Source organism: Centroberyx affinis, unplaced genomic scaffold, assembly GCF_046629955.1.
Source record: "Centroberyx affinis isolate AG114_WGS23_722 - 3 ecotype Tasmania unplaced genomic scaffold, CSIRO-AGI_Caff_v1 ptg002323l_1, whole genome shotgun sequence".
NCBI lineage: Eukaryota > Metazoa > Chordata > Actinopteri > Beryciformes > Berycidae > Centroberyx > Centroberyx affinis.
The window spans coordinates 136,855-151,895 of NW_027280592.1; the positions used below are offsets into that span (position 1 = coordinate 136,855).

Consider the following 15,041-nt stretch of genomic DNA (forward strand, 5'->3'; position numbering starts at 1 on the left):
AATATAAGAATATTATAGAGATACCATAGGAGATCAAACAAATCCATAAAGTACAATAATTACCACAGACACACAATGGGAATGGGAATATATGATTATTATAGTGTTTTTTCATTAGAGATATGAGGAAGGTTACAAGAACAAACTGTTGCATCGTCCTGTAGATCCAAAGACTTTTGTAATATCTTGAATAGAGCTTGTTCTTGAATTGTGTTTTTTCACCAGTGGCTTCTTTACTCTCGTTTTTGTTAATTTTCTTTTGGGGCTGGATTTTGTCTTGAATAAAGATTGATGTGCCATGGTTTTTACTTTCATTCATTTGTACTCCTTGCCGCTAGGGGGAGCAGTGTCGTGAGTTTAACTCTGAAACCAACCCGGAAGTGTCAAGTGTCAACAAAACGCAACACACGTGTGGAGCTGGAAGAGGATGCATGGACAGTTGAGAATGAAGCCTGTTTAACATGAGCCATGCATTAATATTATCACATATTGCTAGTAGGCACTGAATGCACGGAATCTAAAGAATATTTAATAAAATGAAGTTCGCTTATAGGGTAAGTAAGACACTGCTAGATAGCTAACTGACTGTTAGCAACACTGGACTGCAATTAGCCCAGATACATTCAAATCTTGTATGGGAAAGAACCTCATGTCAAACTCTATATAAAACTATGGCATTTTAATGTTTACATGAAAGTACACTCGATGTAAATATTTTGTATGAATCAGTAGAGGCCACTCTTCAATTCGGCATAGATCAAATACATCAAGCAGCACTTCAATAAAAATCGTAAGTTTGAGATTTGGTTTGGCCGTTATTCCCACAGTTTTCTTCCACCAAAATAGACCGTGGGCTGAATTAACGAACAGCATGAATCGGTCGTATGAGTTGAGTTTGTATTGAAATAAAGTGCTGCTTCGTGGGTGATCTCTATGCCGAATTTAACAGAAGATTGTATTGAATCGTAAACTGTCTGAAGTTATACTGTACCAGTGATGTAGGTTTGCCGACAAGCAAGGAACTATTGAATTGCCAGATTTTGAAATGGAGTTCGGCGTCAAGTCTTCTCCATACAGAAGACAGAAGGCAGAAGGCAGAAGGCAACGTATCGGTGTTGGGCTGCACTAAGAAAACACTCTTCTCTTCACTCTAGTTTTCCAATCTGTTCGGGGCCGTCTATCGTCAGGGGAATTTGAGTTTTTCCAAAGATGGCAACACCGTGATCAGTCCAGTTGGAAACCGAATATCTATCTTCGACCTGAAGAAGTAAGTAAGCCAAAAATAAATTAAACTGCTGGACGATGAAGAGCTCTGGAGATGCTCTCATGGTGTGTGTGTGTGGTGCATTTTTCTGGCCTGGTTTGGGTCTACTGAACTTCCCAGAGAGAGTAGTCACCAGTAAACAAAACATCCTGAGTGTACAATTAATTGCACAATTAATCAGCACTGCACTAATTGACAAAATACAGAAATTCACATATTAACTGCTCTAACAGTAGTATTGTGATTTTAGCAGTATATTTCAGGGTTGAAATATCCACAAAAACGTTACAAGCATTTGGCTGCATTAAAAAACAATTGTAACAAATTTGCAAGTGCTCCTAATTAAAAAAAACAAAAATGAACATCTGGAAAGAAATTTAGTAGCATGATCTGTGAAAATATTTGAAAATTGAAAGACAGTCCTCCAGCTCCAATTTAAGCTGATGTTGTACCTATGCTCCTTTTTCAATATTACAGGTAGTATGGATTTATTTACACGAGAATATGCTACTAAAATGGTCACAATATAAGAAACCTGTCTTTCTTTTGTGAAAATGTGTCTAATGTCAGTGTAAATAAACCTTCACCTGCTGTTTAAAATGCAAGACAAAGCAGACTTTTATCATAATAAACCCAAAGCAGAAGCCATGCAAGACTGAAACATTTTCCTTTCTCTCCTCAAGCAATAAATCTGAAACGCTGCCAGTCTCCACTAAGAAGAACATAACATGCGTGGGTCTCTCTCCTGACGGGAACCTGGCCATCCTGGTGGACGAAGGTAAGAAATACACACAACTGAAGGCTGACAATGAAACTGCCATTCCCTTCCTTTCCTTTTCACCAATGCTATGTGATGGTCTGGAAAAAACTAAGAGACCACATCATAATTTTCAGTTTATGGGTCTGTGTCTGTGGAAAATCTAACTTTTGATATTATTTTATGAACTATTGACCACATTTGATTGTAATTTCAAGCAAAAATAATCTCATTCCGAACATTTATTTGCAGAAAATGACAGCTGGTCAAAATCAGAATACACAATCTTATTTTACACTGAATAACACAAACTAAATAAGTTAATACCCATGAATAAATCATGAAAATAACAATGTCTTCGCTTAGGAAGGGTTTAACAATCAGTGTTTAAGGGGGAAACGGTGATTCTTTATCACAGCTTCGATGCGCCTCGGCAAGCTCAATCAATACCTAATCAATACCTCATTAAGCTGAATCAGGTGTGCTGGTGGTGGAATTTAGCAAGTACACTGAGTGGCTGGGGAACCATAATAGAAAAATACAGATATTCCAAAAATATGAGGTGGCCTCTTAATTTTTACTGGAGCTGTAAATATAGTTAAACGGAAGATAGTTTTGGTGTTGTTGGGGATAAAAATAAAACATAATGCAAATGTGTGTGTGTGTGTGTGTGTGTGTGTGTGTGTGTGTGTGTGTGTGTGTGGTACAGATGGAGCGGCGTTGCTGGTCAGCCTCATCACGCGGGCCGTCCTCCATCATTTCCACTTCCACAAGCCTGTGAGCAGCGTCCGCTTCTCACCTGACGGCAGGTGAGCAGCTCAGCAGGGAGGGAAATGAACAGCCGCTTCAAACCTACTGTGGCATCGAACAACAGAGGCTGCATCTGTTTCTTATGTATATTTTAGTTTGGATTTATATTTTTCCACCCTCCCTGCAGGAAGTTTGTTGTGACGAAGGAGAACGTAGCGTTGATGTACCACGCTCCCGGGAAGCAGCGGGAATTCAATGCCTTCGTGTTGGACAAGAGCTACTACGGCCCCTACGATGAAACCACCTGCATCGACTGGACTGACGACTCCAAGTGAGTGGAAGACGGACCATTTGTTAGACGCAGTAGTTCACGGGAGGCCTTTTTCTTTTGGATATTATTTTGCATGGACAGAAGAGTTCAATTTTTGTCATCCTCCTGTTTTATAAAATGTAATACTGATAACAAATACTGTTAACTGGGGAGAAATTCAATATATCTGCCAGTAAGTCTTTTGGTGGGGTGTGATTAAATGAAATGCAGATAATTGGGAATTTATCCCTTTTTGGATTTGAAAGAAAAAAATTACAGGCCATAGTGACTGCTTAAATTGACCGTCACTCAATATAAATGTTCTATTGAATTTTGAAATTGACCATTAATAATTGTTCCCAAATAATGAGTTTAATGCTAAATGTACTATATTGGTGTGTTGTTATTACCGATCTATGAAATGCTAATAGCAACTGATAATATTGAAGCACTGGTATATTGGTCTTGACCCAAATCAGGTGTGAATATGATGCCAGCTGGTTCAATTGTAAAAGCTTCATCCTTCTTTCAACTCTGCTCAGTCCAGAATCCTAAATGAAACAATGAATCCCTGGTGAAGTTGTGAATTTGCCCCCCTTTCCCCCTCAGGTGTTTTGTGGTTGGGAGTAAAGACATGTCAACATGGGTGTTTGGTGCCGAGCGCTGGGCCAACCTCATCTACTACTCCCTGGGCGGACACAAGGACCTGATCGTCGGCTGTTTCTTTGAGAAGGACAGTCTGGATGTGAGTTTATATTTCCCTCCATTCATCTGTTGTCATTATAATTTATTATATCCTCTACATATTATAACCTCTGTGTTCTCTGAGAGGAGTCGTCACTTAAAGAGAAAATATGAGGGACTGTGTTAATCCCCAAAGGGAACATGGATCCTTGCAGCTCCAGATTAGAGGTATAGGTTGGCGAACAAAGAGTAAAAGGTATTGAAAGATATGAATAAAAAGCTAACTGAAGATCTTGGTAAAAACACACAAAATATTAAGGATAGAGTGTCTTTATGCTGATAAAAGTAAGAGTTTCTACTCGCTAAATAGAATTTTCACTATGATGGCGATTGACAACTGTACCGATGTTTGCAGATTTGCAGATTTACAGATTTACGACCTTATTTTTTTTATATATCATTTTTTATTTTCATTTTCCATCATGTCCACAATATATACAATCATACATACACGATACATGACAATTAAGACAAATGCAAGCAAAATGCATGGCAGTAGACAAAAAAAAGCCTCTTTATGAGTCTTTAAGAAAATAGAGGAAGCTTTTTCATATCTCTTGTTTCTTTATAATAATTATCTAACGTTCCAGTTAACATAATTTCATATGAAGTTGTTTCAACCAATAAATCCTTCCACTCTTTAAAAAGTGATACTTGATAGTGTTGTTTACCTTAGTGTTGTTCTAATGCCAACAGATTTACAACCGTATAGTATTTCTCAGTTGATGGATACATCATTTTGCAGTGAAACTCTTCATTTTCTCCCTGATGTGTTTTGCCGTCAGCTGTACACGGTGAGCCAGGACGGGACGCTGTGTGTCTGGGAGAGCGACACCGAGCTGGACGGCCTGGTGCTGAAGAAGAGCCAGCCGAGACCCAAGTCCCAGAGAGAGGAGGGGGACGAGGAGGATGAGGAGGAGGAGGGAGAAAAAGAAGAGGGAGAGGTCATCAGAGGGAAAGTTGAAACTCTCAAAGAGAGGGAGAAGACCAAGAACGTCCGATACAAGCAGAGGAGCAAGTAAGCGGACACAGATTTCAATAAACAGCCACAGGAGATACATAACATCCATTTTTAGGCCAAATGTGGCCATACAGAAATGTGATCATAAAATCTTATGAATCATATCTTAAAAATCACATAGAAATGACAAGTGTAACCACAGCCTTTGCCTTGATATTGTGGGTTAAATTACCTGCAATCTGACAGAAGTGCGTAGTTAATAAAGTTAATTTCCCTATCAGTCCCTGAATATCCAGTCTTACTTGGTTTTTAAAAATGTTTTTTGGAGTGCTGCCTCTTCCACATCTTTCATGGATTTTTTATTTGTAAGTAAGTCTATAGAAAGCTATATGAAGACACACACCTGCCTTATATTGTTTCCTCATCCCTAAAGATAGAGTATTCAATCAATTTCCCCAAGCACAGCAGCTCTTTACACTCTGGGAAACCTTCCAAAGAAACATTTGAATGTCCTTACCTTGACATTTGGACACGACATTTATTCATTTCTCCGCTGGGCAGTTGCTGTCACAAAGTGAGAGAGAAGCTGCTCTAAAGCTGTGATAGCATTGTTAGCTTATTCTTCTCGTGAAAAACAATGTTTGCTGCTAGCCAACAAGTGAGCCTGCAGCTAGCAGCTCCTGTTACTTTTCATGAGGAATGCCAGCAAGCAGATTTTTTGGTTAATTAAATTGCCAATGAACTTCTGGCAAGGTGCCTGGAGAAGATAAACGGCAGATGCTGACTCAAAATGTCAAAGTACCCATCTACACCTCAACTTTTAATTGATAATGGCCTCCAAAGATGCCTCCTGGCTCTCTCTGACTCTAACCGTGTCTTATTTGTTTAATGTCAAGTGTCTGAATGTGGAAAAAGGGCGAAAACATTAGGATTTTAGGAAGGTGACAGAATAAGGTACGACCATGGAATATAGACTCTCCTTATCCTTTTTTTCCTCACATTCTCGTAGACATTTCTTCAACAAGGAGGGGGATTTCAACAACCTGACGGCCGCCACCTTCCACAAGGAGACTCACATCCTGGTTACGGGTTTTGCCTCTGGAATCTTCCACCTGCACGAACTTCCAGAGTTCAACCTGATCCATTCCCTGAGGTGAGAGACCCACCTGTCAGTCAAGTCAATTCAATACGGACTTAAGTTCCTTGTTTTGTAATATGTTATTAACTGAATTATTAACTAACTAGATATTTGGCTATTTGTATGTGTGTCCCTCCAGTATTTCAGACCAGAGAATCGCTTCAGTGGCTATAAACAACACTGGGGACTGGATTGGCTTTGGTTGCTCAGGTAAGAAATCACTGTTTCTTCTTATGTTGTACAGTACAGAGTTGGGTGTAGTATGTGCCCATTAAGCCACCAAAGTGTTATTTGACAGGCTTAACATGACTTTAGACCAGTGGTTCTCAATGTGGGGCCCGGGGACCACCAGGGGTCCTTGAGGGAGTTCCATGGGGTCCCCAGCAAATTGATGAATTGTTAAACTTAACACAATTAGAGAATGTAGAAGAATGACTATTTTGCTATATCTCTACCCACAATACAGATAGTCATGGAATTCTCAAAATCATATCTAATTTCTGAACATTGCAGATTTAAGCTTTGTATCTTGGGGTTGGGGGTGTTGTTTTTTTACAGGGATGGGTCAGCTGCTGGTGTGGGAGTGGCAGAGTGAGTCCTATGTCTTCAAGCAGCAGGGACACTTCAACAACATGGCCGCCCTGGCCTACTCTCCAGACGGACAGTACATCGTGACAGGAGGGGATGACAGCAAGGTGAGCGCCCCATCCCTCCCACTACAGCCCATTCTGAGCATTCATACATAGGTCTGGGAAAGCAGGGGAAATTAATTTGCTAATTTCCATATCTTGAAAAGACTGAGAGTTGAACCAAATTCTGGAAAATATGGAAATATGGTGTTGTTCAGTCTCAATACACATATTTCTACACATTTTGTGTAATTGTTGACGCACTGTCATCACACATATTGTGATATTTGTTACTGTGAAGAATAATCTTCAGCTAAAGAGGGATGTCTTCAGTTGTAGAGGGATATGGGCTAGTTGCGAGTCATATTGCCCAGCCACAGTCATATTGAACATTTACTCAAGCCAGTCAAATTAAGATCTGGATAACGTAGGGAATTTTGAAATGGAAAATACATGAGCGCTCCTGTTTTGCATTATGTATTATGGTTATTCATCAACACCAATACAGATGGGGAATATCAGTCTAATGCCAGGCTAAAGTACCCCATAATATCCCCAATACTCAAATCCGCTTCCAAGAACAGTGTGTAGCAAGTCAAGAATAAAGAAAATGACTTAATTTTCTCCTTTTAAACATATAGAGGGATGTTAGCTCTTGGTAATGGAGGAAAATGTATTTTTATTTCAGTCATTCTTATCTAATGCCAAAGTATACGTTATTGATTCAAAGTAATGGTCTTGTCCTCTGAATAGGTATTGGTTAATTCTTAAATTAAACTAAAATACGAATGCAGATGATTGAGCATTTTCATTTCCATGTAACTTTACCAAGCTGTGTTGTTGAGTGCTTTATATGGCTGGTAAAAAATGGAACAATGCCTTCACAAATGTCGTCACATGTCAAGAATATTGAGCTTAATGGTATTGTGTGTGAAGAATTGCAGCTAGTTGTTCTCGACATAGACAGAGTGCTAAACAGGTGCAGTATTTGTGCGTTAAAACTGACCAGGATTTCATTCTCCGCAGGTGAAAGTGTGGAACACCAACAGCGGCCTTTGCTTCGTCACGTTCACTGAGCACACCAGCAGCGTCACCAACGTCACCTTCACCTCCAGCGGCTTCGTCATCGTCAGCGCTTCTCTGGACGGGACGGTCAGAGCGTTCGACCTTCACAGGTGACGGACGCACAGACTTACACTTAACCTGTTTCACTTCTCTGACTGGGGAGAGATGGAGAGTGAGCAACAACGAAGAGGGAATGGGAGTGACACCTGGAGAAATGGAAAGAATGAATTTGAGTCTTGTGCATAATACTGTATGAAACTATCTTATGTTAAGCTTTGAAGCAGTCAAAATAGCTGAAGACTGTTGTGCATTTATGGACACTTTACACTTTACTAATTTTCTACGCGTACTGCAGGTACCGAAACTTCCGGACGTTCACCTCGCCGCGGCCTGTGCAGTTCTCCTCCCTGGCAGTAGATGTCAGCGGGGAGCTGGTGAGCGCAGGAGCCCAGGACTCCTTTGAGATCTTCATCTGGTCCATGCAGACTGGCAGACTGCTAGAGGTAGGTGGCTTCCCCAACTCTCTGCAGGACAGGGCCGACTGTTGGAACTCATTTTTCATTCAAATTTTGTTGCACTCCGTTCTATATACAAACCACAATGCCACCCTAACTTGTTCCTCCGTGTGATCGTCTAGGTCCTCGGGGGCCACGAGGGTCCGGTCAGCTGCCTGTGTTTCAGTCCGGTCCAGTCCATCCTGGCCAGCGCCTCGTGGGACCGCACCGTCCGACTGTGGGACATGATGGACAGCTGGCAGACCAAGGAAACGCTCCGCCTCACCTCTGACGGTAGTTAATGAAGGGCAGCAGCACTGTTTGGCTTGTGAATGGATGAGTACATGTTGTTTGCACAGATGTTTCCCACTGGGACCACACATGTTAAACATGTGTGCACTCACGGTGTTGTAGGACACTTAACAAAAAAAACCCAATATACACCAAATAGCATGTTTTTGTCAATAAAACTAATAATAACTATACTTTTATACATATCAACAGACCATAATCTGTAGTGAAGAAAGTAAATATGTTGCAATTCAGCCAAATTGTGGAAGCTGTTGAGTCCAATCAGATCATGATTCATGGCAATGGAGCCAGATTTTGTCTCTTGATGACATCACAGATTTCAGTATTTGTTTGCTGGTTTTGTTTGCTGGCTTTCTAAAGGAGTTTTTGTGTTCATAAATTCTGATTGAACTATGATTAGAGCAATAAAATCTGTTTAAGGGTGGATTTTCATTGTAACAGGGTTCGTATGTATGTCCAGAAAGTCTCTAAAAGTAAGGACAATTATTTTGATAATTTCAAGGCCTTAAACATTTTGGGAATTACATAAAAGTCCGGGAAAAAAGAGCTCTTGTTCAGTTGCCAAACCCATGACCACAGATTTTATGTAGCTGTAGACTCACTGTCTACAGCTATTTGTTTGACCTATTTGTCGTGTTATTTGTTGACCTAACTGACATGTAACTGTCATGCAGAACACTGAAATCTTCTATTCCAAGAAATTCCGGTCTGTAAAACGTACAGTATGGACTTTGCAGTGGGTAATGTGTAGTTTCACTGTGTTTTCCCCAGGCTTGTCAGTGTGTTACCGGCCTGACGGTCAGGAGCTGGCGGTGGCCACTCTGGACGGTGAGATCTCTTTCTGGAACCCGCACACCGCTGCGCAGACCGGCTCCGTGGCCGGCCGCCACGACCTGGAGATGGGCCGCAAAGAGACCGATAAAATCACCGCCAAGCAGTCTGCCAAGGGCAAGTGAGTGGAAAAGTTTACTTTGTTGCATTTTGTATTCGGTTCGTTAAGTTTCACACTGCCCAATTACAAGTAAACTAGGGCTTGTAAACAAAAGTTACAGGTTTATTGGACAGTTAAAGAGGTTCATTAATCTGTCATCCTGCCAGGTTAGAAATTTTGGCGATTCCTGTAACTTTAGCCTCACCTTAAGCCCAACTTTAGGACGGGATAGAATTGGTTTGGATTGGGCGTTGATTCGGGTTGTGTGTCATGCTTGTGTGTCCAGGTCCTTCACGTCGCTGTGCTACTCTGCGGACGGGGAGTCCATGTTGGCAGGAGGCCAGTCCAAGTTTGTCTGCATCTACAACATCAAGGAACAGATCCTCCTGAAGAAGTTTGAGATCTCCTGCAACCTGTCCTTTGATGCCATGGAGGTACGGGCCTTTCAGCAGTTTTAGAGCAACACGTGGAGAAATCAGAAATATTATTTAATGGGTGGGACTTGCTATCTTCAAATATAGATACTGATTCTGAAACAGTTTTTTCTTGTTGTGTGCTGACATGAAGTAAAAGGCAGTAAGATAATCACTTTTAATGCAGAGTTGCCACTCAAGTCTGGAATGTCTAGATAATGTATAGAAATATACAGAAAAACAATTTGGTAATGCACGAAAAAAATTGGAAATAAAGGAAAAATGTTGTTTGGTCCCAGTTTACATGCAACTAGATATTTTGTGTGGTTTTAGAATCCCTGTCATCTCAAATATTATGTTATTTGTTGGTAAGAATAATCTTCATCTTTAGAGTGATATGGAATAGCTAATAGGGGTTGGGCGATATGACTAACAACATAAATCATTTTGAAACTTGACCAAAATCTGTATACTCTCATTATTATCAATCATACTGTAATAGCGTTGATAAAGCAGCAGTTTCAAAATGAATGATTTGATGTCTAGTTTTGACCAGTCTCACCCCAAAACATGACAGGTTTCAGTCTTTGAATTTCCCCAAACGAAACCTTGAAAGCCATTGGAAAGTCCCTGAATTTGATGTGGAAACCCTGTAATGTGTGTTGTGTTCTTCCTCTGCCTTCAGGAGTTCCTGGACAGACGGAAGATGACGGAGTTTGGCAGTCTGGCTCTGGTGGACGAGGGAGCGGGGGACGGAGACGGGGTTCACCTCAGCCTCCCTGGAGTCAAGAGAGGTGCGACGCTCACTTCAAAACTGTGACCGCTTATCAGCCAGATTCAGAATCATTTTATTAATTATTGACAACATGACAAGGGGACAGAGCAACATACTGAGCAATAGATTGTAGACAATAAAAATCACTTTCAATCAATCAATTTCGCTGTTGTCATGTAAAAACCTTGTAACTCCAATTTGAGTGATTTTCACATTTTCACGTCAATTGAGAGTGTCGAAAGTTTTCTGTTCTCTTTGGCTGATGAAACCTGATGAACCCAAAAATGCATTGTCATCAAGCTAAAAACGAGGCTGTTTTTCTTCGTTAACATTTTGGAAATACAAGGTTTTCATCAGACAGTTTAATGCTATCTGCATGTTGAGATTGAACAGCACATCTCTCCAAAAAAAAAAGGGTTACCAGAAAAAAATAAAAAATTGAATTAATTAAATTTAAATTAAATTAAATTACAAGAAGAGGGACTAAAATCACTTCTTGTTGCTGCTTAATGCCTCCCATCCCCTTCAGTCTACTAGTGGTTTTGCTCTAGCTCTGCTCCATGTGCTCACTGCAGTCTTCTCCCTCTGTGTCTCTTCACAGGCGATATGAGTTCTCGACACTTCAAGCCGGAGATCCGAGTCAGCTCTCTACGGTTCTCCCCTACTGGTAGGTAACAGAATTACATATATAAGAGTTTTCCCCCAAGAGAAGTTGACATGTGGCAGATGTGTGATGCCAGTGAGTTTTGGGGGAAAAAGTCCAGAAAAATATGGTCTTTCAGTCCTCACCCTCACACATGAATGCAGAGTTTAGGTTTCATGCCCTAACCTACTAACCTTACTAACCTTTTTATTTTAGTTTTTTTGTGTTTAGGCAACAAACAAACCTAAATCTAGAGTGTACTGTCTGAGTGTACTATTTTTTTTCTTTTTTTTCTCTACTGTTTTCTCTCTGTCTCCTCTCAGGCCGCAGCTGGGCGGCCACCACCACCGAGGGTTTGCTGGTCTACTCTCTGGACGGCTCGCTGGTCTTTGACCCGTACGACCTGGACCTGGACGTGACGCCGGCCAGCATACGCAAGCAGCTGCGGCTCCAGGAGTGGGCGGCGGCCATCGTGCTGGCGTTCCGCCTCAACGAGCGAGCCCTCACCCAGGAAGTGCTGGAAACGGTGCCGCACAAGCAGAGTGAGTGAAACAGCCGGCTTCTGATCAGCTGGCTGTTTGAATACTGAAATATTAAGAACCAATTAGGAGGCAGTTCTTTCCCCAAATTTACTCCAACATCATTATACTGAAAAGGCTGAAGATGCTGTACTGTTTCCAACTTTGACTGAGAAGATATTTGAGAACTACAAGCCGCAATAGTGGAGTAAAAAACTACCACAATGCTAAACAACACAAGCGAGGGTAAAATTGACCAAAGATGGTGTAGCAACTGATAATGTAATAACTTGTCAAAATGAAGTCCCTCTAAATGGGTTGAAAATGTAATAAAACTTTTACATTTTACATACATTTTCAGATAATGCATTACTTGACAAAATGAAAAAAAAGTTTTATTACATTTTTGACCCATTTAGAGGGACATTATTTTACTTTCTGACAAGTTATTACACTATCCAGCAGTTAAAACATCAGTAAATAACAATGTGACATTAGACAAGCACTTTGGCAGCAGTTTGGTGTTGAAATTATAATGTAGTATGATGATACTTTAACAGTTCATAATATAAAGGATGGTCAGTAGGAATAGTATTCACTGTTGGGATTGTGTGTGTACTGAACAGACTTTGGACACTGAGATTATAACATCCTGGTGACAAATAGCTTAAGAGGCAACTTTTAATATCATGTTATGAACACTGGCTAAATTATTGAATCAATAAGTTATTGAATAATTTCTCATCTTTTTGCACATCAGTGAAACTGGATGTTCAATCAAACACTTAAAGTTTGTACATGATTTAGAGGTGTATTACACCTTGCTAAATTAGGATTTACAGGCAATACTGTTAGTAGTATGTAGTTATTTCTGAGTAGACATTTTTTTTTAATCATTGGCCATTAATTTACTTTAGCTGCATTTTGAGCTGAAAATACCTGAATGAATAAGGACATTGGTGTACATCTTTGTCCCGTGTGTGTGTGCGTGTGTGTGTGTGCGCGTGTGTGTGTGTGTGTGTGTGTGTGTGTGTGTGTGTGTTTGTGCACGTGTGTGTTTTAGTCCCAGTGGTGTGCGGCTCCCTCCCTGACGTGTACGTTGAGAAGCTCCTGGGCTTCGTGGCGGCCTCCCTGGAGAAGTCGGGTCACCTGCAGTTCTACCTGACCTGGGCCCAGAACCTGCTCATGCTGCACGGACAGAAACTCAAGAACAGGTGGGGGAAACCCGCTCCTGAACAGACATGAACACTTTAAAGATGAGCTTAATGTGAATGCATCAGTAGTGCTGCTTGGGTATAAAATGACTGCACCAAGGAAATCAATGGAGTGTGGTGTGATTCTGTTGAGGAAAGCAGATGGCGTGTACAAATGTTACACAGAAAATACCCAGAAGGCAAACCTCCACTAATGCTGAACAAATCTCCAACTTGCAAAGCTGCAGCCTCCGTAACGATTTATGTTAATGGTTTGTTTGTTAATCGTTTGTCTTCCGGGTTTGATTTTCTGACAAACCAACGCTTGAATGCAACGCTGTTTGTTCACCCGACTTGGAAGTCCAGGATGTCGGACTTTCCAGCTAACACATGAACACAGCATAATAGTTATGGCTAAAAAACTGTCCAGTGGTGGAAATCCCAAGTCCAGATCATGACAAATCAACTGAAAGCTACAGTATCTCTCCACCAAATTTCAGCCAAATTGGTGCAGAACCTGTTAAGACGTCTTGCTAACAAACAGAGAAACAGACAGATGGGTGAAAACATAACCTTCCATCTTTGTTGGTGGAGGAAATTAACTTTATTATAAATTGAAATGCACTCTCAATCAACAAAGAAAGGAAATCGTAAAATGTGTCACTATGGCCATTGTCATCAAATCTGTCTTTTGTGTATCACTGCTTCTGACACTTCAAATTCTGACTGAATGGTTAAATGCTTATTATGGTCTTAATGTCATAGGCTTTTCCATTCAGAGTGACTGACTGTACTCGATTATTACTTTTTGTTGTGCAGGTCAGGAGCCATCCTGCCCACCCTCCAGTCCCTGCAGAAGAGTATCCAGAAACACTTTGACGATCTCTCCAAACTGTAAGTCTCAACATTCTGACACGTCAAAATATCACTCTACAGATGAAGATGATTCTTCACAGCAACAAATATCAGAGTATGTGAGATGACAGAGATGTAAAACCACAGAAAATGTGTAGTCATACGTATATCAGGGCAGTACAACAATATTTTTACATACTTTTCCAAAGTTTTTGTGCAGTTTCCAAACTTTTCCACACCTGAAAATGACTGAATTTGTTTTCCATACATTTCAGCCCTTTAGTTCAGATCAAACGACCAATCTGGTCATTTCAGCCAGCCAGTCATTGAGTATGTTTGTGTTTTTTTCTATGCAGGTGTGACTTTAACATGTATAACATTCGCTACGCGGTGGCCCTGTCCAAGCAGCGGGGCATGAAGAGGGCAGCTGAGGAAGACGTGGAGGAGGAGGAGGAGGAGGAGGAAGGGGAGGAGTTGTCAGAGGGGATGAGCGAGGCGTCTTTAGAGGATGTGGGCATGGTGCTGTAGGCTGCAGCCTGAAGCTGATCCACCTCACTCCATCAACATGACAGATATATCACCATGAAGAGAGAGTAGTAATACTGGACTGTAAAGAAAACATGTTTCTGTGTACCTCAAAAGATAATGATTGTGAACATTTTTTTATTAAATTCTTATATAAATTGATTAAGATTTGCAAGTTTTGTATTTTCTTTGGTCTGCGTCCAGTTTGTGAAAGAGAAAATGAGATCTCAGACGTTATAAGTTAGACTTGTTGCATGCAACCAATCTGTACTGTGAAGAGAGAAGATTATGGCAGGGAGGCACTTGGTTTATTACCAGAAGGTTGCCAGTTTGAATCCCCAGAGGGACTCCATAAAAGAATAAATGGGAGTCCCAAGGGTGGCTGGAAATGTTAATGCTGTTTTTCCTCAACAGCTGTTGTTGATGTGTCCTTGAGCATGGCACTGAACTCCCAGCTATAGTGAAGATGTTCAGTTTCAAACTGTGGAGCAGAACTGAACATTATATTTTCGGTAATTGTCCAAGCAGCTGTACAATTGAAGACTGTGAAAACTTTTGTATTTGTCAATGGGGATATGAATGTGCATTTTATAAAGTATGAACGCAACCAGGAGGGGCGCCGTTTTCACTGTAAAGTTAACTTGATTTTACTTTTTACTCGTTCAAAGCGATTTACTAGGTTATGGTTAAAACAAGCTAAATATACAAAAAGGCCAAGTGCATTTTACTAAATAAGGTTGTAAACAGCAGTTGCCCGGAAAGGC

General features: G+C 40.8%; 1 protein-coding gene across 1 annotated transcript; it reads left to right on the forward strand.

Moving 5' to 3' along the window:
* The first annotated feature begins 419 nt into the window (after positions 1–419).
* On the forward strand, positions 420–14,439 carry pwp2h (PWP2 small subunit processome component). Its single transcript, XM_071533100.1, has 21 exons — positions 420–554; positions 1,155–1,267; positions 1,948–2,042; positions 2,731–2,830; positions 2,959–3,102; positions 3,691–3,826; positions 4,611–4,843; positions 5,796–5,939; positions 6,064–6,134; positions 6,483–6,619; positions 7,580–7,728; positions 7,974–8,121; positions 8,256–8,406; positions 9,196–9,376; positions 9,642–9,789; positions 10,454–10,562; positions 11,145–11,210; positions 11,510–11,728; positions 12,768–12,918; positions 13,717–13,791; positions 14,109–14,439. The coding sequence occupies exons 1-21, from the start codon at positions 537–539 to the stop codon at positions 14,278–14,280; spliced, it is 2,760 nt and encodes a 919-aa protein (XP_071389201.1). The 5' UTR covers positions 420–536; the 3' UTR covers positions 14,281–14,439.
* Positions 14,440–15,041: the final 602 nt, after the last annotated feature.

Coding starts and splice junctions, on each gene's coding strand:
- pwp2h (XM_071533100.1), top strand. Junction 7,729..7,973: donor AGAGCGTTCGACCTTCACAG/GTGACGGACGCA, acceptor CGCGTACTGCAG/GTACCGAAACTTCCGGACGT. Junction 10,563..11,144: donor CCTCCCTGGAGTCAAGAGAG/GTGCGACGCTCA, acceptor GTCTCTTCACAG/GCGATATGAGTTCTCGACAC.